The 24,549-nt window shown below is 48.9% G+C and overlaps 1 protein-coding gene across 3 annotated transcripts in view; it reads left to right on the top strand.

Annotated features, from left to right (window-relative positions):
• The window catches only part of Sorcs2 (sortilin-related VPS10 domain containing receptor 2), a 381,018-nt gene that overhangs the window by 316,568 nt on the left and 39,901 nt on the right, over positions 1 to 24,549 (top strand). For all 3 annotated transcript variants that reach the window (XM_006504202.4, NM_030889.2, XM_030254926.1), the window contains 5 exons: positions 3,592 to 3,756; positions 10,231 to 10,304; positions 13,478 to 13,542; positions 16,173 to 16,291; positions 19,003 to 19,092. In XM_006504202.4, the coding sequence (XP_006504265.1) occupies positions 3,592 to 3,756; positions 10,231 to 10,304; positions 13,478 to 13,542; positions 16,173 to 16,291; positions 19,003 to 19,092 (513 nt within the window). The remainder of the gene's footprint in view (positions 1 to 3,591; positions 3,757 to 10,230; positions 10,305 to 13,477; positions 13,543 to 16,172; positions 16,292 to 19,002; positions 19,093 to 24,549) is intronic.

The raw sequence follows: 24,549 nt of genomic DNA, 5'->3' as shown, positions 1-24,549 counted from the left end.
TGTTCCATACCTAGCAAGCATGAATGAGAGGAGGATGAGAATTCCCTTTTAGAGTTCTATGAATACAACACAGTTACACCGTGGAGTGGCCCAGAGTGAGGGGTGTGTGTGTGTGTGCTTGTGTGTGTGTGCGCGCTTGAGGACCTGCATCTACACACACGAGAAGGAAAGTGACTACATGTCAGCCATGACTGCACCAGAGGTCACAACTCAAGTGGGAGGCGGGGCAGCCAGACTCAGAAGGGCCCAAGGCACGGCCTGTGTGAGTAGACTGTTTTCTGCAACTATGGACAGCTGGGAGGGTTTCTGGGGTCTGATGCCAGTGGTCCCAGCTTCCCATCAGGGAGTAGACAGTAGACGGGGACTGGAGGGTTCATGGCAGAGAGCCAGTTCTCACTCTGCCCTAACGTACTTCAGTGAGGCAGAGCCGAATGGCTCTGGCACCCGATGTCTGCATGCTGTGTGCTGGAGTCCCTTTCCCAGCTGACTTGGCCCAGTGACCCTAAGGTCTGGCTTGTGCGGAGTTCAACAACTCCCCCTTTCACCTCTGAAGCCCTTCTGTGACCCACAGTGTGGCATCAGCGTCTCAGCTAACTTTCTTGACTAGTCTGTGATGTGGAACCGAGTCCCAAGCAGCCCAAAGGAGCTGGCGTCTGTGGGAATTTGGCGGCATAAAGGAAGTTTAAAAGATGGTGGGTCAGGTGGCTTCCCAGTGCCCAGGGAAGGCTTCACAGCAGGGTTCCCTGAGGGTCCTTGGCCACCGCAAAGCTGAGTGCCAGGGTGACTTCTCCTTGGGAAGCTTCGATGAGGCAGAATGCAGTGTGGGGCACAGACCATCCCAGCCATCCCCATTCATCTGCTGGTTTGAGAGCAACATAGGGCCTGGGGTGCTCATCCAGCCTGTGGGTTTTCTGTCACTTCAGATGCTCCACAGCGGTGCATGGTATGCACATAGAAAAGAGGGATGTGGCAGTCCCCATAAGACCAAGCTGTCAGAGTCTCCCAATGACCCACTCCTGTGAGCCTCTTGGGAGCACCTCCAGCAGAACCCAATCCATGTTGTTCAAACATAAGCCAGATGGCTCCCCCTTCACCCCAGGGCAGAGCTCCTATCACAGCTAACCATGGGTATGACAGGGGCTGAGTGTGCGCTGCTCTCTCAGGGTGGGGCTGGGCATTCAAGGGAGGGTGTCCTGGATTCCACTCCTGGAGGTCCAGGGATTAATTTTTCTCTGCCTCTTCCAGCTCCATGTGTCCAGCAGCTAGCGCTACCATCTCTGTGCCCTTGTCCCCTCTTATACAGACACTACTACTGAGCTTACCCTAAAGCTATGATGTCCTCTTCTTGAGGTCCTGCACCTGTCACCATATTCCCATGTAATGTCTCTGTTGTGAGTGTGCTCCATCAGGAAGACAAACGGTCATATATTTGTCTCTCTACAATGTCCGAATGCATTGACTAGTGTTTAAGTCACAAGCTACCTCAGTCTTTTGGCGGCAGTTTGCCAACTAGTGTGACTCCCTTGATAGCTGCTCAAGGTGAATACTGGTTCTTTATTTCAATCTTAATTAACAATATTAACTCTCAGGTAACAGTTGAGTGTGTACATGTGCACACAGAAGAGTGTGTGTGTGTGTGTGTGTGTACATGTGCTCGCAATGCTTTTCTCTACATATCTACCTACCTACCTTTATATGTAGGGGTCCTGCTTTTTCGTTAACTTGAGAAAATAGACCCACAATTAAGAAAAAGCCCACTATAAGACTGGCCTGTGAGGAATTTTCTTCATGAATGGTTGATGAGGGAAAGCTTAGCTCGCTGTGCATGGTACCGACCCTGTGCAGGTGGTCCTTTCCTACCACAGCCAGACAAGGCAGTTAGGGGAATGGATTTCCACAAACAGCTTTAGGGACAGCCCCCACTCTAGTTATTGGGGGACCCACATGAAAACAAAGCTGCACATCTGCTACATATGTGTGGGGTTTGGGGGAGGCCTAGGTCTGATCCTTATATGCTCTATGGTTGGTGGTTCAGTTTCTGAGAGCCCCCCAAGGGCCATTTTAGTTGGTTCTTGGTCTTCTTGTGGAGTCCCTTTTGGTCCCTCAGTCCTTCCCTCAACTCTTCCCTAAGACTTCCCAAGCTCCATCTAATGTTTAGCTGTGGGTCTTTGTATTTCTTTCAGTCAGCAGCTGGTAGAGCCTCTCAGAGGACAGTTATGCTAGGCTCCTGTCTGTAAGCATAACAGAGTATCATTAATGGTGTCAGGGATTGCTGCTTGCCCATGGTGTAGGTCTCAAGTTGGGCCAGTTATTGGTTGGCCATTCCCTCAGTCTCTGCTCCAACTTTGTTCCTGCATTTCTTATAGACAGGACAAATTTTGAGTCAAAAGTTTAATGAATGGGTTGGGACTGGAGGTCCTGTCTGGCTACAGGAAGTAGCCACTTGAGGTTCCATGTCCCCACTGCTAGGGGTCTCAACTAAAGTCATCCCCATAGACTCCTGGGAGCCTTCCCCATCCCAGGTCCTGGCACATCTGAGAGATACCCCCACCTCTGCCCCTGCCAGCTGATTTCCATTCATTCTCCCAGCCCTCTGGCCCTCTCTCCTGTCTCTCCCCAAACCAGGTAACCTCTTCTTTACAGCATCCAGGTAAGGATGTTGCAACCTTTCCTAGGTCTGGTGTGTCTGATAACTTACTGGCCTGTTTTTCTTGCTGTGATTTAAGACATTGTTTACTCCGAGGGTCCAGTTTACTTTAGTGAATCTCTACAATGATACCTTCTCTGCCTTTAGAAGTAAGTCATTTTGCTGACCAGGTGGTCTTGTTTACATGCCCACCACAGTCAGTCACCCTGCCCCCATGTTTGTGCTCAAAATAGAGACAAATACTGCTGCTAAAATGATTTTTTGGGGGGGTTGGTTTTTCGAGACAGGGTTTCTCTCTATAGCCCTGACTGTCCTGGAACTCACTCTGTAGACCAGGCTGGCCTCAAACTCAGAAATCCTCCTGCCTCTGCCTCCCAAGTGCTGGGATTAAAGGCGTGTGCCACCTCTGCCTGGCGCTAAAATAAAGTTTTAAAAGCAAAGAACAGCTCCAAACCCACAGCTTACACAACATGGAGATCTTAGGACATGACATATTCTCAATTCTCACCCTCCCAGGGGGTCAGTATGTAGGTACATGTTTTCAGGGGACACTAGTCAGCTGGCTGCAGTGACCATGCAATAGCCCTTCCACCCCTGTCAACCCCTCATCCCCCTTTGAAATCTTGGCTATTACCCAACCTAACAGCATTCTCTTCTGCAGACAGGCACCTCTACCCCCATTACCCCCATCTCACACATTACCTGTACTATCTAATCCCCATTCAGATGTTCTGAGTGATAGCCGCACCTGTCTCAGCTCTCCCCTGAGCCTACTCTTCTTTATAGTAGAGACCTTGAATTTCAGGATTCCAGGTCAAACTTCAGCTCTGCCACAGCGCCTGCAGAGGAGCTTCAGGGGTGGGGGTGGGGGCAGGGAATGGCAATGATGGAGCACGCACCTCCTAACAGTGACCCTGATTTCAGTCTTACATTCTGTGTTTCAGATCATCCTGGTGAGCTCATCCCTCGGTGACCGGGAACAGAGCCTCTTCCTCAGCACTGATGAGGGCGCCACGTTCCAGAAGTATCCTGTCCCCTTCCTTGTGGAGATGCTCCTCTTCCACCCGAAGGAGGAGGACAAGGTGCTGGCCTACACCAAGGACAGCAAGGTAATGGGGTGTGAGGTCACATGACCCAATCAGATGAACATCGGGACAGAAGCAGCTTTCCTGTCAGGGGACTCTGAACCCCCAAGTGATGAGGCAGAGCCTTGCTGGAGCTGGGGAGCGTGAACCTCAGTTCTGCCTTTGTTGTTGCACACATGTGGCTGTGCATCAGCATGGGGAGTCTCACACATATGGCGTGTGTTACAATAACCAGCTTCCCAATCCTTCACCATACCACATAACAGGCAAGAGAAAGGTCCCAGAAGGGGTCCCTGGCCCTGGTGGCAGACATGCAGTACCTGCCACACTGTGGCTATCGAGTAAGCTGCCCTTGACACACAGAGGCCTATGAGCCGGGTAAGGAGGTCTTAGATAATGCTAAGCCCTTGCCCTCTGCCTCCCCTCCTCTGCCTTAGGCTAGAACATGCTCAAGGGAGGGGCACCGTTTGGTTTCCTGTATCCATGATGGGCAGTGACCATAGATTTAAAGGTTTTAATGACAAAAATGTGTCTTGTTACAGACCTAGAGGCCAGAAGTGTAAAATTAGTATCTCTGGGCTAAAGTTGAGTATCCCTGAGTCTCTGGGGAGAAATGGTCCCCCTTTCCTAGTCCTGGTGTTTGCTGTGTGCCTTGGGTTAAAGTAGCATTGCTGTATCTTTATGGTTAAGTCTCTGCCCGTCCTTAGAATGCCCATTGCATGCAAACATGGACATGCTTGGTGTACTTATGTCTATGACTGTACATATCTGAACCCTCCCAAAGGCCTGGACAGCAACCACCGGAAACTGCTGTTCATCAGCCCCTGGGAGAGGGACAGGTGTGAAAGCCAGCATGTGTCCAGGCTATCAGACCTCTGTACCTGAAATGCAACAGGCATGGACCCACCCTTCATGTTCTTTCCGATCCTGTGCCCCTTCCCTGGTGCTAACATTCAATTGCATGTTTCTGCTATTGTTTGATCACAATCTGCAGCCCACACACACTAGGGCTGAGCTCTGAGAAGGTATATTGGATTTATATTTTACTATAATAATATCAAGTGTTCTCTGAAACTATATGTTGGGTGAATAGATTATAGATGGATACAGGCAAGGATGGAGAGATGGATGGATAGATTATATATGAATATAGGGAAGGATAGATAGATGGACAGATGGATGAATAGATTTTAGATAGATGGGTAGTGCTTTGGTTTGGGTTTTATTGCTGTGAAGAGACACCATGACCAAGGCAACTCTTATTAAGGAGAGCATTTAATTAGTACTGACATACAGTTTCAGAGGTTCAGTTTATTATCACCATGGAGGGAAGCATAGCAGTGCACAGCAGACATGGTAATGGAGGAGCCGAGAGTTCTTCATCTTAATCTGCAGGCAACAGACAGAGACTGTGTGCCACACTGTGTGCACAGTTTGAGCATAGGAAACCTCAAAGCCCACCCCACAGTGACACATTTCCTCCAACCAGGCCACACCTCCTAATAGAGATATTCTCTATGGCTAAGCATTCAAACACATAAGTCTTTGGGGGCCATACCTATTTAAACCACCATAGGTAGATTATGGATGGATGGATGGATGGATGAATAGATTTGGATAGACTGTGATATATATATAATGAATAGATGGATGAGTTCAGGGGTGGAGCCAGATGAGCAAACAGATTAGTACATAGGAATGTGGGGTAGTGGAAAGATGCCTGGCTGAGTAGGATGGTGGATGGATATGTGGGCGGGAGATAGATGGTGAGTAAATAAGTGGATGGATGGATGAATGGATCGATTGAAGTTGGTTAAATGAATGAACATATGGATCAATGACAAATTCCTACTAACAGGGGTCAGCCAGGTAAGAGAACCCCAAGTGGAACCCTTGGTGATGGCCAAGGCCAGCTTTCCCCAGAGCCCAGCCTTCTTGCCAAGGTCTAACACATATTGTCTAGTGTCCCTGGCCTATGGCTGCCTGTCTATTCCTACCTCTTTCCCTCAGGGCTGCACACCCTTATGGGTATTAATAGCAGTACTTAGCCTTCCATGTAATTAGACCAAAGCGCAGCTACGGCGAGTTATTTTCCTGAAGAAATTGACTGTGTTGCAATTGCTCCTTAATTTATGGTGCCCTGAAAAATTAATGGAGCTGAAAACCTTGGTTATTTTCCTTGGCTCTTTTCTGTGATGACAAGGAAAGAAAGGAGAGGAAAAAAAGGTTTAATTGCTGTTATAAAAGGAACTAGGGATTTGGGGAAATTAGTAAGTGATGGCCGTCTTGAGTTTTGTGGGGGCTTGGTGGTCTGTCAATGCTTAGATGCCCAAGAAGCTGTGTCTGAAGTGGAATCAGGCCAGCTCTGACTCTACAAATCTACAGGCTTGCTGTTAGCCAGGCGTCTGGACACTGCTGAAAGGCACACACTGCTAAGCACTCTGGCTCAGAGCAGTACACTGGGCATTGGTCCTAGGTCCTTAGGTAGCTGGGGCTATGCCAGGCTTTTCTGGAATGTTCTGGGTGTGGTTCCTGGCTAGGAGTGTCCAGGATTCCATGTGGCTCTCATCTGGGAAGTATGCTGGTCTCACCACATTGGGTGGAACAAAACAGAAACTTGACCAGCTTCAACTTTGACCAGACAGTCATACACCAGGTCCAGAGGCCCCAAGTAGGCACAAACAGCCTATGAACAGGAGTGAGCTGGCCACTCAGTCCCAGACTCCTTTCCCCTGCTCTGCCATCCCCTCACCCACCTCTCCTTCCTCTTCCAGGATGCCTGCCCTTGCTCTAACAAAGGCTCTGCCTCACTTGGGAGTATCCTGCCTTCCGCTGTTCCTTCCTCACTATGTCATGATTTGGGACACAATCTGAGGTACCTTACTGTACCTACAGAATTTTTGGGTGATACCCAATATGTGTTCCTCCCAAGTCTTAGCAAGGTCCTAAGCCTCCCAAGACCTGTTCGTCCTTTCTACCCAGATCTCTTGGGAATACTTTCTTATCACCCACAGCCTTATCTCCCTGGGCCAGAACTGTAGACCTGCTTTCTGGCTGGGGTACTTATTTCTAAGATAAGGTCAGATTCACTTTGTTTTGCTTTGTTTCCCTCTTTTCCTCTCTTCCAGTCAAGAAATACTTCTGGGTCTGGGGAAATGGCTCAGTCTGCAATTGCATTTTGTACAAGCATGAGAACCCGAGTTCATATCCCCAGCACCTATGTAAAAAGCAGAATGTATATTTCCCTCTGCACTCCAGAGTTAAGCATGCTCCCTGAGACAGAGGATGTACCCCAAGGAGAGAAGGAAACACCTCATCTCGATTTGACTTTCTAAACCCTGTGAACACATTCCTACTCTGACCCAATAGTCTAGCTGCAAGAGAGTCAGTGCAATGGCAGGCATTAGTGTTCCACCTATGAAGACAAGGCATTCTGAGCAAGGGAGAATGAAAGCTGAGCACTTTCAACAGTGATGCCACCAGAGCTCAGAGCAAAGCTGCTGGCCCTCTGGTCCCATATGAGGGTCACTTATATGTACTCCTTGGTGCACTTTCCCATAATGTCACCTTCTCCTTGCCTTGGCTGAATTTTCTTACCCTTTCTCAGAGAAGCAATGCCTTAAAGTACATTCCACCAATCTCCTGATATGCACCCTCTGGAGCTGATCTTCCACCCTGCCACAGGCTACCTTTATGTAGATTTTAGCTACTCAGCTATCCCTCCAGTGTTGGCTCTTGTTTATTTTCAACGTTTATCTTTTATTAAGCAGAAGTGTTCTATTTCTGCAGAATTGATGACAGATAGTAAAATCACCTCCCCCCCCCATGAGAATGAATTGGAAAGGCTCCATAAAGCTCTTGGATGGGTATAATAAACACCAGCACATTGGTGGGGATAACAGTGGTAATGCCCCCATTAATGCAAAAGATGTTGCCACTAGACCCTTAAATGTTTTTCTTCTTGACTGGCTGTGGGTGTGAGCTCTCCCAATTTACAGATGTATAAACTGATTCATGAGATGGAAAAGAGCTTGCCCCCATCATTCAGATGACCCAGAGATAGGGTCAGAGATGGCCAGCCATTCACTAGGGGACACTGTTTTACCACTGACATTGTACTGTGAACTTAGGTCAATGAAATGAGAATTGCTCCTTATGTGCAAATGCTGTGTGATACTGAGTGATGTATTACCTCTTTGAATCTTAGTTCCCTCATCTTGTAAAAGTAGAAAAATCTACATAGAGGTAGCCTGTGGCAAGGTGGAAGATCAGCTCTAGAGGGTGCATATCAGCAGCTTTGCTCTGAGCTCTGGTGGCATCACTATTGAAAGTGCTCAGCTTTCTACTAATTCTAATGGTGGTGTCTGTGGTCATGTATGTACATGAGTGTGAGAGTCTGTAGGTATATGAGTGTGTGTGTCTGCGTAGGTTTGAGTGTGTATGGGCTTTCTGTTTGGGCTTTCAAATGAGACAGCATTTGACATAGATCACAGCCAAGCTGAGCCATGAACCTTGCAAGTTATTGAGCCTTGGGTTATGCCAGGTACAAGTCCAGGGACTTCACAGGGCACAAGAGTACCTTGCCTGTCCAGCAGTCATCCAAACGAGGGAAACTTCCTTGCTTAAAGCTCTTTTACAAATGGAAGATGATGCTTTCTTATCACGTGATCCAGAGAAGGTGTCCACACATAATATCCAGCTGCCTGTTAGGCGTTTTGTTTTGTTTTGTTTTGTTTTGTTTTGTTTTGTTTTGTTTTGTTTTGTTTGTATCCAGCCATGCTTATGTGTCTAGCTGGGACTCTCAACTCTCTCAGCTTCTGCTCAGAGAGCAGAGGAGAGGGTTCCATTAGAAACCACTCAGTCCACCAAGCCAGAAATACCTACACTCCTGCCCTTTCTAGCTAGCCCTTGCCCCACGGCCAAATGTGTTCATTCATTCAGAAAACTCACGGGTGTACCTGGTAGACAAGGATCCATTCAGCATTGGTGCAGAAGGTGAGCAAGACAGGTGAATGCCCCAGGCAGCCAAGGGTACACAGAGACTGGAAATGGGGTGTAAGGAAATGAGCCTGAAGCTGGGGCCTCCACATCCAGGGCCAATTCCCAGTGCACTGTTCTGAGCTGAGGCTCTTCCACTGTACATTACCCAGATGCCTGGCACCCTGTGTGATGATAGAGATAGCCTACCACACCCCTTTAAGGGAGGAATGTGGAGTCCTAGCTTTTAACATGGGAAACTGAGGCTTAACAGAACCCAGAACACATGCGTAGTTACTCATCTGTGGATGAAGGGCTCTGGCAGAAGCCATGCCTGCTGGAGTCACAGGCTTCCCCTTCGAAATGTCACTGCCAAGGATGATGTTTGGTGGGTGAGGAAACTAAATGCCATACAGGCACAGAGAGCAGAGGCAGGGGCAGAGGCAGGAATTTCCTTCCTGTTCACCCTCTGAAGTCAGTTACAAGTAACAGTGTCACACTGCTCTGAACCTAGTTCCGATGAAGACAGACTTCAGTGTGCAGAACTCTATGGGACCAAAGGGGGCTCCAATGGCCACATATCTCCAGAAAGACAGAAAGAGCATGACTGTCATAGTAAGTCAGCACTGGAGGCGACACCTATAAAACCATGAAATGATGCAAGTGAAAGATGCCTTGGGTGACAGTGGTGACAGACTCGCCCATCCATGCCTGCTATCTCAGTATGTGAAGCTTGGAATGAGAACCATGAGCATACAGGGACAGGGACATAGGAGGTGAGGGAGGTGGGTGTTGGGATTCACTGTGTCTATGCAGCAAATGCATGCCTGGGTTATCCACTCTACAGCTGGTCTCCGAGGCTGACCAGCTACAAATCCTGAGTGTCTGGAGAGAAGCCAGTCTGCCTCCATTGGGGTCTTCCCACTGCCCCATCCCCATCATAGCAGACAGAGGGCATGCCCAACAGGAAGCCAAGGCCACTCTACTCAAAATTTGTCCCTGGCCCTGACTGAGAGATGAAGCCACAGCCCACACTGGCTACTCTCTGGCTCTGTTACCCTCAACCAATAGCCTCTTCCTCAGCAGCCTGCAGCTGAGGACAAAGAGCAGCACTCCCTGTCCAATGAGGCCACCAAAGTCCTGTGCAGAAGTGTCCCACAGAGGGAAATCCTGAGAAGGGCTGGAGGATGGAAGGAAGAGACAGAGAGGGTCTCATGTGAATCTGTCAGACAGCATGTGCCACCCCAGGCTGGACCAGGAGAGGGACCCCACCCCCCCAGCGACTCTCTGGATTTAGTCGTTTGTCCATCCCCAAGAATTCACTTGCCAGGCTGCCTGGGTGAGAAGACTTCCATGCAGTGGAAGTCTTTGGCTCTCTTTGGCTTCAGCCCTTGTTGGTTAGCCTGCAGCTCCAGTGTGCCTGCAGGACAAGGGTGACTTCCCTTGGGGGAGCTCTGTAGCAGATCACTGTCACTCGGACCTCCCTGCCAAAGCTCTGTCTCTCTTTTGTCTGCCCTGCAGCTGTATGTGTCATCGGACCTGGGAAAGAAGTGGACACTTCTGCAGGAACGGGTGACCAAGGACCACGTGTTCTGGTGAGAGTCCTTTCCACAGGAGTCTTTATTCCTTTCCTCACTCCAGGGGATCACTAGGGCACTCTGTGTGTTCCTGGAGGTATCCAGGGCTCAGCATCCCTCAGGCCTAATTTCCTCATAGCCAGGCTGTGTGGCTTTGTGTCGTTCAGGCCCCACCTTGTCCTCTGTATCTATCTGTCTACTGGAAACACAGGGACCCTGCCACAGTACAGCTCAGGGTAGCTCAATGCTCATGGTTGCCCTCCTTCCAACTCCCTGCCAACTCAGCTCCCACCTTCTCCTGAGAGGTGACCTGTATGCAGCCTCCCTTGTTCCAGGAATGCCCAGGCCCTGCCTGCTTAGGCCTACTTTCCTGCCCACAATATGACAATGTTCAGTCCTGCTAGGAACTGAAGACCCAGCAGCCTCTGAGGAATGAAACAGGCAAGAGGGTAAATGAAGGTGGAATGGGCCTCAGGTTCCAGACAAAGGCCAGGGGGTGCTGGCTCCCCATTTGTATGACCTTCTGGGAGCCCCTCAGGGACTTGAGCATCATTCCAGCCCCACCATCCCAGTCAGGCAGCTCTGAGGTCCAGGGAGCACAGGCCAACTGTTTGAATAAGACCATTGAGGACAGGCATCTGCCTAAGGTCCCAGGCAGTAAAAGGGAGACAGGAAACCAGGGCAGCTGGCTCAGGGCCCACATTGTACCTGGCTGTGAGCATGAGTCCCTTTCCAGACATGCTCTACCTTCACAGGCTTTCTGCTGCATGCACACACATACACACACATGCACATACATGCACACAAGTACATACATGCACACATACACACACATACACCCATATGCACACACATACACATGAATACACATGCACATACATGTACACACACATGTACACACATACATGTACTTTCATGTCCTTTCTGTCTCAGCATAAATGAACATAAAACTTTGTACTAGCCTTCCAGCCAAGCCACTGCCCTGTCTCCAGTGAGATGCACGGTACAAACACCCGCTTCCCATCCCACCTCCTTATAACTCATGCTGTGCTTGCAAGGATCCAGTTCCCATGTTGGCTTTGAACACTGGCTCCTTATACGTCTGTGCCCTCTGCTCCTGGGAGGAAGTGATGATTTTCCCTCTGTAGCAACCCACTGGAGTACACATCCTGAAACCAGATGGCTGCTGTCAGTCACAGGCCCAACCCTGATGTCCTCTGTGGGAAGCAGAAACTGTCCCTCAAGTCACTCCTTAGAAGTTGAGGCTAAGGTCAGAAAGTGGGGACTGAGGTCAGGAAGTCTGACTTCTCCAGCTCCACAGACATGAAGCCCTCAGGGAGACTGTAGCATTGTCACCTGTCCCAAGCCAGGCTAAGGGGGTCCCAGACCAGCTCATGGATACTCTCTCTCTAGCTAGAGAGAAGCCAGCCCTGGGATATGGGGAAGAACGAATTAACATTCAAGCTGCTATTATCTTGGACAAATCAGACTGGCTCTGCCCACAAGCTTCTCTGGTGGCTTGGGGCTGTGCCTGTTATGTGGGAGAGTCACAGGATGCTTGGCAGCACAGCTGGTTGGATCCTCTCTGGAATGTGGTGACAGACAAGGGACGGCCCCTGTTGTGAGCAATAGATAATGCTGTTTTGACAGCTTTGTCCTTGGATCTGTAGCACAAAGCACCAGGACCTCTGCTCTATCTCAGGCCTGGCTCATTAGCAGTGTTGAAGCTACACAACACACTGGCTCATTAAGGAGATCCTGAGGGGTGTGCAGCAAGGAGCTTGTCTGGATTGTCACCTCCCCTTGGCGGTCAGCAGCCTCAGAGTAAAACAAAGGCAGACCCTGGCTGATGCCTTGTTGTTAGTGAGCAAATGAATGTGTGAATGAATGAATGAATGAATGAGGTGCAGATGAATGAATGAATGAATGAGCAGGTGGATGAATCTTTAAAAGGCCTCCAGAGCACCTGGAATGCCTGCTCCCAGGACCTACCAGTGTGTGTAGCTATTACCTGGGTTCCTGCGGCCTCTATACCAAAAAGGAAGCTTCCTGCCCATGTGTATTCTCTCTCTCTCTCTCTCTCTCTCTCTCTCTCTCTCTCTCTCTCTCTCTCTTTCTCTCTCTCTTTCTCTCCCTCCCTCCTTCTCTTCTTCCTCTTTCTCTTTTCCTTTCCCTTTCCCATTCCCTCCCCTTCCCCACCCCCTCCCCTCACTCTTTAGCTCTTTTCCTGTCTCTCCTATATAAATGAGCACATCTGGGAGTCTGGAAGATGGGGTGTACCAGCTGCAAAAGGTCCCAGCCTGAGTTTCCTGACTCCTTAGCTCTCAGCCCATGTCTTACTGATCTCTATCACCAGAGCTTGATATGGTGCTGGCAGAGTAGGTCCCATTGGCTCCTGGAGATACTGAAGTACTTCTCAGGATATCCTGTGGCTGCCTTCTGGAGGCATAGCACAGGCTTCTCAATAGGGTCCTGGGACACAGACCTCACCAGGAGGGGAACTCTGAAAGGAGTATGAATTCTGGGTCAAACAGACCTGGTGAGAGCTTCAGACCATCTTGTACAGCACCTGTGTCCTTGGGCAAGTCACATAACCCTTGGCCTATGAGATGTAAGGTTTAGCCGTGGCTTAGGAGCGTCTGGTATAGGTTTATAAGGATGATACGGAAGAAAACTGCTCTCACAGAGCCTCTGCCAACACACAGGCTTGGTATAAACTTGGAAGGGATTTTCCCCCCTGCATCCTGTGGTGGGCAACTTGACCAGTCATCTGCCAGATGAAGGAGAGGGCAGCCACTCAGATCCAGACCCTAGTTGGACCTCCAGTGAGCCTGTCAGGGATGTGTGACCATAGGAGTATCTCTAAGCACCTCTGATTGTCTCTCTGTGGGGACTTGGGCCAGCAGTCCCAGCCTGTGTCTCAGCTGGGGCGTGAGACCCCTAGGAAGAAGTGAATCATATAAACAATGTTATAAACAAGTGAGTACGAGCTCCCCCAAGCTTGAGGCAGATTTATCCAGCTTCATCGAGGCTCCCATTTGGACCCTGAAGGTCTAGTGGGGAGGACTGTATCTTCTAGACTCACAAAACAAGATTAGCCCCAGAGCCAGAGAGACTGTGGTCAGTGGAAGCCCAGGGAGAGGTTTTAGCCACCCGTTCACTGATACCATTTTCAACCTCTTCCTTTCCAGGGCTGTGTCTGGGGTGGATGACGACCCAAACTTGGTCCACGTGGAAGCTCAGGACCTCAGTGGAGGTAAGCGGGTCACAGTCACAGGTGCCCCTGAGCTTCCTTGCCCAGTGGTGCCGCTCAGCTGGGCTCTTGTTCACTGGTGTATCCTCCATGGTCAGCCCTGTGCACCGACCTCCCTGTGTTCTGATGTGCTGTAATTCGAAGCACACTTGTTTCCCGCTGGGGATGAATTGAAGTGGAGGAGGCCTGCTCTGTGGGAATTCTATTAAAAGGGCAATTTGTTCCAGCTCCTGAGCACTGAGTCTTTCCTACTGCATAGCCCCACCCAGCCTGGCTGAGGGCTGAGATGGCTCTGGGTCTCGGTGGCTCCCCTTCCCTAGGCAGGGCTGTGTCATGCCAGCCAGTAACTTTGGGCAAGTAACTGGGCAAGTCTCATGTCAGGAAGGTGACAGAGGTCATTGTCCTGGCAGTCTTTTGAAGTCCACAGATACCAGCCAGGTGGAGCCCTGGGGGGTCCTGGGCAGGGAAATGTAATCTTTCTTATGTGGGTTGATGCAAGTGACCAACAATGGATCCACACAGGTTAGTTCTTAGGGTAGGCAGCTGCTGCCAGGTGATAATGTGTGCCATTTCCAAGTTTTCAGCCAGGGCTCCATACCTCAAAGGGTGGGACCAAATGTTACCACAGCTGCTGTTTTGGTAAGCTGGGAGCAAAGCTTAGAGATAGGGGACATTGAGTTGCCAAGTCTTAGGACACACACCCCATGCGGGGATGTACAGAGGTGACGCCCATCAGGCTCCACGTGACAGCATGGCTAGCTGAGACTCAGGACATGCCATGCCCTGGGAGTAAAGATGGGGGCTGTTCACATAGTCTCCATTTTGGAGAAAGCAGAGTTTGTGTGCAGCAGGCTAAACTCTGCATCAAGAGCCCCTGGACCAACTTGGCTCACGAGTGGGACCCTGTCCAGCTCCTGAAGACCTCACATCCCAATTCACCAGCCCCCAGCCTAGAGCTCTGCTGGAAAAGTCTGCAGAGGTTGGCAGCAGATCGCTCAAAGTCCTGAGGTCCCATCTCCAAATCTATTGCCCCTGTTATCCCCCAGAGGATACTGTTCCAAGATCACCACACTCCTGTTACCTGGCTGGAACTGCCTGTCCCTGTTTATCTATTGTGGGCTTTTCCCCATCACCCCCAGGCGATCCCAGCCACTCTTAGGACTCCACAGCACCCTAGCACCCAGCTTTCTCTGCATTCCCCTGGCCTGGGAGTTTCTTGAGGTTTCGTACTGACTGGTTCTCAGTCTCCCAGCAGAAGTGTTACATGGAGCCAGGCCCCCTGAGTACATCCTTGTGTAGACATCCTGCTGTGTGAAGGACAGAGTGACGCTTACTGCCCTCACCATACCAGGGAGGCTTCATTGTCTATCTGCCTCTCTTCACAGCAGCAATGCTCACTGCTCCCAAGAGCCAGTCCTCCATGACAGTCACTCACTGCTCAGGTCCTTCCTTGGGCAGTTTCCTCATGAGATGTGAAGGGGAGTGAGAGTGAATGAATGAACAAACAAGTAAATGAATGAGTGAGAGTGGGTGAATGAATGAATGAATAACAAGTAAATGAATGAGTGGGTTAATGAATGAATAATAAGTAAATGTGTGGGTGAGCAAGTAAGCTAGTGAGTGAGCAGATAAGTGAATGAATGAGTGAATGTATGAATGAGTGACTGAGTTAATGAATGAGTGCGTGAGCATATGAGCAAGTGGATAAATGAGTGGGTGGAGAATTGAATGAGTGGATGAATGAGTGAGTGGATGAATTAGTGAATGAGTGAGCGGATGAGTTAGTAAGTAAGTGAATTTGTGAGTAAGTGAATAAGTAACTGAGTGAATAAATGAATGAATTAGTGAGTGAGTGAGTGAGTGAGTGAGTGAGTGAGTGAGTGAGCGAGCATATGAGCTGATGAATGGATGAATTGGTAGATAATTGAATGAGTGGATGAATGGGTAAGTGGGTGAGCAGATGAATGAATGGATAAATGAATGAGTGAGTGAGTGAGTGAGTGAGTGAGTGAGTGAGTGAGTGAGTGAGTGAATAACTGAGCCAGTGAGTGACCAATCTCAGGCTTGAGTGAGTGGAATGTCTGCAGTCTGGCTGTTCCCACTCTCACTCCCATTCCTGCATGATTCGTGAGGAAATTGCCCAAGGAAAGACCTGAGCAGTGAGTGACTGTCCCATCAGCCCTGGAAACACCGCTCAGGTCAGAGACAGCAGCTTCCCGGCAGAACTCAAGTTCAGTTTGATGTACTAGAGCTGAAAAGATGGGAGTTTGGGCTTTGAGTTAGAGGGAAAGTGTGTCTAGAGACACCTACTCCTGCCCAGAAAGGTGCCCAGGTATGTGAGAGGGTGAGACTCGGGCTGGGTGGGGCCTAGGGAGGTCCCTGAGCTGTCCAGTTGTCCCTCCCTTTGGATAATGGTTTTCCAACACACCAGCAATTTCTCCCCAGGAGCTAAAGAAATCCTGAATGGTGCCTGTTTCCACTGGGCTGGCATCATGGTGGGTGAGGAATTTGAAAAATGGTACTCCAGACCAAGCTAAGATGCTGGTGTTACCAAGTGATGGGAGGCCAGAAGTCCTCGACGTTCCTGAGTCTCAGCAGAATCTGTATCTCCTAGCTGTTCTTGTCCCCTGCAGGCTATCGGTACTACACGTGTCTGATCTACAACTGCTCAGCCCAGCCACACATAGCACCCTTCTCCGGCCCCATTGACCGCGGGTCCCTGACCGTGCAGGATGAGTACATCTTTTTGAAGGTGAGTGTTCCAGGTACTGGGCGGGGACAGTGCATGACCCCTTACTGTCAGAGGAGTCAATAAAACAGCACTTCACTTCCAAATACCACTTAGCAGGGCTTAGAGTCCCTGAATCGTTTTGGTGGCTGGAACATCCACAGGAGGTGTCCAGGCACCAGAACCTTGTCTCAAGGCTGTTCCTGATTTCCTCTGCCCACCATGTACCTACCCACCATCTGGGACCCACAAATCCAAGTATATACACTTCACATGGTTCCTTCCGTGATTTGGGTCTTATCCTGGATGCTCTGGTTATTGAACCCCTGTTACCAGGACACTGCTGCAGCGCCCCCAGTATCTATCAAAGGCCAATTGGGAAGCTGGTGAGCACTGATGGGAGGCTTCTTGGCCGTTTCTAGAGTGGGAAGCCTGGCCCCTGCTAGACTTGCTAGCCCTCTGTACAGAGCAGAGCAGAGCAGATAACCTTTCACAGGCAAGCCCAGGGACTGGTTTCCATGGTGATTCTAAATTCCAGCAAGTTGATAACTGACCATCACCATCGCCAGATTGAGAGAGGGGCCAGCACTATGTGATAGCCCATGCTTAGGAAGGAGCACCATGGAGACTGGGCAGGGAAGAAGGCCGGGAACCCGAAGGACCCTCTGGTGACAGGACACTGGGCTGCTCTTTGGCATTCTCTTGCAGGAGGCTCTGCTTTGGGAGGCTTTCTTGCAGCTCGTCTCCCAAAGTTCTATAGGGGAGAACAGGGACCAGCAGTGGGACCCAAGGAAATCCTGTAGATGAACTTGGAGACGGTGATGGTCTCGAGTGGAAGCACAAGTGGCTTCCCCAGGGAACGAGAGCAGGTGATGCCTGACTCTGCTTCTGACCCTGAGCTCATCTACCAGACGGGCTTTGGGAATGGGCCCATCAGTTTCTTTGGGACACTGTGTCAGGCACAGCCTCCTTCACCTGTTAGAGGTCTTCTGTCTCTAGGGATAGCTGATGCTGCTGTGGAGGGAGGGGTGAGGTACCAGGCCTTCCCACCACAGGAACCCTTTCTCCAAGTTCCCAGAACCTCTGCATATTCAGGTCACAGCCATTCTACCAAGGCCTGGACACCTTCAGACCAAAGAGTCCCTTCCTTCACAGATGTGTCATCTAGTGGAGCCTTGTCATCTGTGCAATGGTGGAAGGACAGTTCCCTGGGGGTGCTCCATGGGGCTCCGAGAGCACCATCCCATTTCCAGAGAAACAGCTCAGAAAGCTGCTGTAGCCTCAGGAGGCCCTGAGCCTTTCTCAGAGCTGGAATTTGAAGTAGTGTGCCTGTGAGCCAGCTCCACACCAGACAGAGAAACACAGAGAAAGCAGACAGACAGACAGATAGACAGACACAGAGAAACCTGCATATATTGGGACTCACACCTGACTCATGCTCACACCCACACCTACCCACATGGAAACCCCATAAGTCCATCTTATGGGCATACACACACACACACACACACACACACACACACACACACACACAGAGTGCACTGACATGTGTTCACACACAAAAACATGCTTATACAATACATTCATACACATACATGCTCACATACACAAATACACACACATACATGTTCACATATGCACTTTTGTCCACAGATGTTTATACACATTCACATACACAGTGAACAGACAGACAAAAAGACAGACATAAATGCACACACACACAGAGACCCACCTCATGGAGATCCACGAGGCTCCACACCTACCCATGTGCACACACTAAGAACAGGGAGCTGTCTCTGAGAAGCCACCACCACTAAGTCCTTTTCAAGATCTCAGCCTTGACCACCCAAGGGAGCAAAGGCCTCTCTCCAGCCTCCTCTTCAATGCAGGAGACAAACTGTGTGATCTCTGGGCCCCCATTTCCTCATCCGTTTGGTGCAAATAGCCAAACTCATGGGCCTGTTTGCTTTGCAGTCAGAAGGACTGCCCTGGTGGAGTACCAAGGGTAGTGATGGCCATGTAGATGGGCCCTAGGGAATGGGACTTATTTTGGTTCCCATGCCATGGTCACTATTGGAGACCTATTTATTTTCTGCCTGTCTATTACTCCACCTAGAAGCTCTCTTGAGAGCATTTTGGGAAATGGAACTTTCTCCAATTCGTCCCATGTTTGGGCTACAAGGGGACAGGATGCTGAGAGATGGGGTGAAAGGCAGATTCTAGTTACTGGAAGGACGTGGAAAGTCCTTAGAGTTGGAGCACTCTACAGGAGGCTTTGAACAAGGAGCCTGAAATTTCTGGCAAAATTTCTCTGTCATTGTGACCATGACAGAGAACTTGCCAGAAACAATTGGGAGGGAGAGTTACTTTGCTCAGTTTGGGACATTGCCATCTACCCTGGTGAGGAGGGCCCAGCAAAGTCAAGCAGCTTACCCCATGGCAGCTAGGATGTAGAGAGAGACACCTGCGCTAGCTAGCTTGCTACTTGTTTCTATTCCAATTTAGGGTAGGTCTCTGCTCTGTTAATCCTTTCTGAAGATGCTCTCATAGACACAACATGAGGTGTGCCTCACTATCTCCTAGGTTACTACAAGTCCAGCACCATCTCTTAGGTGACTCTGAATCTGACAAGAGCTACCATGGTTATAAGCAGACTGGCCAAGCTGTCTGCTTTCCAACAGAGAGTGGAGTTTTGATGGGAGGTTCTGTCACTTGATGCTGTGTTTCTCCCCTAGGCAACATCAACAAACCGAACCAAGTACTATGTCTCCTATCGCCGAAGTGACTTTGTCCTGATGAAGCTGCCCAAGTATGCCCTGCCCAAGGTGAGGTGGCCTTTCCACATCCTATGCCAGATGCAAAGACCTTATTCATTGGGGGTTTGGGATCCCACGGTCAACTGAGACAGGAATGAAGAGTAGATGTAGCTACACTTTCTCAGCCCCTGCCAGCCTATTATAATAAAGTGTCTTTGGAAAGAGCAAAGAAAAAGCAATTAGGTTAGAAGGAAGAGCATGTGCAAAGAACCTGGGGCAGAGGGCACAGCCAAGAGCAGTGTGGTGTGGCAGGGAGACACTCTCAGGGCCTCTACTACCAGAGGTTATATATCTCAACATCCTTATTTGTGAGCTATGGACCTAGGGACCTCAGACTTTTCTGAACCAAAGGAAAAAGTCAATTAGGCCTTTCTTCAACATCTCCTCAGAAACAGAGACGATGGGATGGAAAGTAACAAGCTCACTAAATTAGCTGCCTGCCTGAGTAAGTGAAGTAGAAGCTAACGGTTTCCTTTCAGCAAAGGCAAATGTCTTGGAAGTGAGCAGCTCTGCTGGGTCTGTTAGTGTTGCCACGCTGGTCCTGATGTAGAGAAGAGGGTTCTGACAAGGAGTCCATCTCCACAAGTCATGGTTTCTATGACCTTGAGCACAACTCCCTGGGGCCTCCCAGTACCCAAGCCCTTCACCAGGGGCCTGTGACCTGCTCCCTCCTGCTCCCTCCTGCTCCCTCCTGCTCAGCAAAGCACTGAAGAGCATCCTGTCAGCAACCCATAGGCCCACTAACTGCATTTCCTAATCAGATTTTGTTGATTTATGGAGAATTTGCAACTCTTGCCTGCTTTCTCCCAACAAGCAGTTCCTTCTTTTTTTTTTTTTTTTTTGCTTTTTAAAGTTAGGTTGCCTCAGCCTAAAGGGATTCCCCAGCTAAGAGTCCCTACCCCTATTTCCACCTACCCTGGTCCTCTCTGGTCACACGAAAAAATGACTTTGGTATGGCTAACTCAAGAGTAGAGCTCCCAGCACCGTGCTTAGCATGACAGTGTGTCCAGCAGCTATAAAAGGATATATGATCCCACAGTAAGTGACTGGCTGCAGGGCTTCAAGCTGAGTAGTTAGTACTCTGCTCAACCCAGCCATGACACAGATATGTGGGTGTCCCTGTAAGTGCACCCCATACACTGTAGGGGTTCACTGGTGAGAGTTTCAGGAAACAGACCAAACATACAGATCATTAGCATCTTAGTCGACGTCCAGCAGAATGTCATCCTACGGAGTTAGGTCAGGCTCAGCATAGTGTGGCCTGGTTCTACATTGAAAAATGCCTTCCCTGCTCCATGTCTAAGGAGATAAACAATGCTTTTAGACATTTTGATCTACCCACTCCTGGATTCTTAGAAGAGCAGACAGCTGCTAGGACAAGTCAGCATTCTTGGTTTGAGTTGTTTACTTGTAATGACTGTTTTAAAAGTCCTGCAGTTCCCTAGCAGAGAAGGCAAATTTACTTGAAAGAAAAAAAAAAATCCTGTGTTTGTAATAAATTTACTTAAAGTAAAATAAAATTCATATTGCACAGAAGAGAGGAGAATGGTGTTGGAAAGGACGGCTAAGTTCAAGCTCCAAGGCCTTCTTCCTGTTCCTCCTTGGCAGCAGCCACACTACAGAGTGTAGGGTCATGACCATGCTGGGACTCTGAGGTCTGTTATAAGCTTCCAGCATCCAGCATCCAGCATCCAGGCATCAGGCAGTACAGAAGGTTAGTTTTGACAGTTTAAGCTTTTGACCTAAGAACAGTATCCATGCCTGCCCTTGTCTCACAGCAGGCAAATGTGTGTGCTTTCCTGGAGCAGCTAGTGTGTGGCCAGGGTGGGTACTTTAGACCTTTCCCTCCAGACACAGGCCTGTGCTCTGACATCAATTGTCGTGGTCAGCTGAAGCAGGGTTAGAGCATATCCACCTGCCTTTCCATTGCCTCTTTTCTTCTTTAGGAGACAGGTTTTTAAAGACCAGACTATCTAAATGTATGGGAAAGGGGGTCAATGTCACCACACCTCACACATGTCAGTCTGGTGCTCAGAGGCAACAGCAACAAGGCAGTCTCACAGAAAATAGATAGTTGAATTTGAAGTTACAGTATCATACACCCAAACATCCAGTTTTAGGTGGACACGCCTATGATCATAACAATCAGGAGACTGAGACAGGGAGCCGGATTGGGGGAGAGGGGGGGAGGATCATGAATTTGAGGCTAGCATAAGCAGAAGGGTAAGACCTTAAAAAAATTTCAGAACACACACACACACACACACACACACACACACACTTCCCAGTTTTAGTCATCAAAGATCATAAGGCAACAGGCAACACGAGGCAACAATCACAAAAAGACAGGAGAACATGATTTGATCAGAACTGAAACAATGCCTAAGAAAGGCCATCTGGTCGACCTGCTGGGCAACTTCAATAGGATTGTCTCAAGATGCTCAGAGAACTGCAAGAGGACACTATGCACACACACACACACACACACACACACACACACAATCTGTGAAGAGATAGGAAATGTTAAGGGTGCCATAAAAAGAAACCCTGGCATAGTAATTAGAGTAATTAGAAAGAAATGGGAAAAATAATAAGCAAGGAAAGCCCACCAGAAGGACTCAGATCTGACAGGCAGAAGAAGAATCAAAGCACTTGAGGACAAGATGGTAGAAGTATTATCATCTTTTGACACCATTATCAAAGTAGCACATACACACTTCAAATCCTAAAGGGACGTGAGGGCAAGAGGCAGAGAGATTAATTTAAGAAACAGTGGCTTCCTACCAACCCCCAAATCATGAAATGCATGAGTGTGAATATCTCAAAGGTTGGCCAATCTCAAGTGTGGAAAACACAAAGGCACAAACCAATGTACATTTTGATCACATGATAAAGCCATAAAGATGAAGGAGGAATCTAGAAAGTAACACAAGAGATGCCACTTCTCATAGATGAGGGATTCCCTGCTTAGATGATCTGCAGATTTCTTACCAGAGGGCTGGGAGACAGAGTAGGCAAAGCACTGACAAAATAGGAAGAAGGTCCTGGCTCATGGGAATTCTTCATGAATTTCATATAAATATCTGTGCTGGGGCTGGAGAGATGGCTCAGCAGGTAAGAGCACTTGTTGCTTTTCCAGAGGACCAGTGTTTGATTACCAGCACCTACATTGGGTATCTCACAACATCCAGTAACTCTAGCTCTGGGGGATCTGATGCCCTCTTCTGGCCTCTATGGGGACCCATACACATGATATACATTCACACAGACACATAGACACATAAAAAAAACTTAAAAATAACTATGAAATATTTCATTGGGATTCCATATGATGGTCCATGAGAAATTTCTGCCATCATGCTTATTGAAATGTTCTAAAACCTTTTCTATATGTGATAGTATATTGTAATTTATATACAATTTATGATTACAGCTTACTAGCTTTGATTTGCATATGAGCATATGCACAAACATAGGAGTGATATATGTGACTCACGCATGTACCACTTCTACCTGCCTGCCCATCCCCTCTTCCATGTTCCATCTCTTCGTCTCAAGGTAAGGATCTGGAGAAACTCTAGACCAGTTCTCAGGATTCATTCTGCCCTTCATCTTAGTTTAGCCAAACTCACAGTCTAACTGCTGCTCAGCTTCACAGGGAAACCATCTTCCTCTGCACGTGGTCACGTGTTTACGATCCACCAATGAGAAATTAACAAAGTTTTCTTGTGTCACTTCTGAGATCACTATATGGAGGTCCACCCTTCTCCCCATCTTCCCTGTTCCTGCTGCCTTACATTCATTGTGATGCTGGAACTCTAACACCCATATTAGGCCCTGAAGGCAAGCACCATGTCCTGGGACGGTAGAATGATGATCCAGCAGGAACCTACATCCCTGGTGACTTTGCAGGACCTCCATACTAGCCTGCCTACCACTGGGCTCCTCTCATAGGCAGGAGGCTGTCTCTTAAAGACTCCTGAGTCCACTGATAAGAAATATTAACAAACTAGTTTTTTCCTTCTACAGATCTTTCCAGGCCAGGTGTGCCAACCACATGTGAAGGTTTTGCGCATCTATTAACAACAGAGTTAAGGAGTATTTTTTGCTTGCTTCTCTAAAAACAAAAACTGAGGAAAATAAATGGAGTTTTATGAAAGTACAAAGGATTTGTTGCACTAGTCAGCAAGACTTCTGCATAACCTTTCTCAGTACTGGCTCACAGGAAGAGGCATAAGCAGTCTGCTAGGAAGGGAACCGGTCTGGACGTCACAATAACAGGCTAACAGCATGCAACAATCTAGAGACATTCCCTATCTCCGATATGGCAATCTTCCTTCTTAGAATTCATGGGAAGGAAATAAGCAGAGCGGCAGGGAGGGACTCCAGTCTAGAAATGTCCCCTCCTGTCCTCTGCAGCAGGGACATACATGGCTCAGTGAAATACGACTGGGCCACAAATACGTATCATGCAGTCATTAAAAGCGGTGTTTATAAATAACGTTCATGGCAGAGGAAGAGACACCCACGCAGCATGCAGAGCGAGCTATAAACCAGACGTGGAGAGTGTGTGAATCATGCTTACGAGAGGGCCTGAACATAAACACGTTGAAGTGTTAATTCCAGGTCTCTCTAGAGGGGCACTGAGGATGGCCCCAAGCTGCTTCATAGCTTAGAGGAAGCATTTGTGCAGGGCATCTAACCAGTTTATGTAAGTGGCATTCGATCAGGACTGTCACCTGAATTACTGCACCCCGTTGTGCAAGCTCCCTTTGCTCATTCCTCCTATGAGCTTGACCCAGCCAAGCCTTCTTGTGGGAAAGCCTTCACTTGCTCCCAGTTCTGCTTATTCAGTATCTGTTTCTCCACCATGGCCCAAGCCAGTATGCATGACCTCCCTAGTAGACTGCAAAAATGGCCCCCAGCCCAAAGCAACACATCCTGCCTCCTGCCCGCAGCTCAGGGAATGGGGTGGGTACATGGGTGTTGGCCAGCCTGTTCCCACAAGTACCCCAGAGCCTTCTATCACCCTGCAGTCTAATCTCACATATGGGACTGGGCTCCACATACTTCTTCCTGAGTCATGTACCTCTTAGTTCATCCTGTCTGTGTGTCAGATTTATGTCTGTGGACACAGAAGGATGGACGGTCTGAAGGACGTAGATCCTTCCCTGTAGGGCGCTCCAGCTGTACAGGTATGTGATAGACGCTTCACACATTTGAACCCCTCTGCATTTTTAAGGGTCTTGTTATGTAGCCCAAGCTGGCCTCAAACTCATAATTTTCCTACCTCAGCCTCCTGGGTGCTGGGCTCCAGAAATGCACTACTATGCCCACCTTAGGAATGCCTTTCGGACACATGGCATAGGGTACAGTCTGGCAGGGAGGGAAAGGGCCAGGTGCCAACGCTCAAGAGTCCAATGGGTCCCTCATCAAAGAGACACAAACAAAAATGGCTTCCACAAA

Source organism: Mus musculus, chromosome 5, assembly GCF_000001635.26.
Source record: "Mus musculus strain C57BL/6J chromosome 5, GRCm38.p6 C57BL/6J".
Taxonomy (NCBI): domain Eukaryota; kingdom Metazoa; phylum Chordata; class Mammalia; order Rodentia; family Muridae; genus Mus; species Mus musculus.
This window is presented reverse-complemented; position numbering and strand designations above follow the sequence as displayed.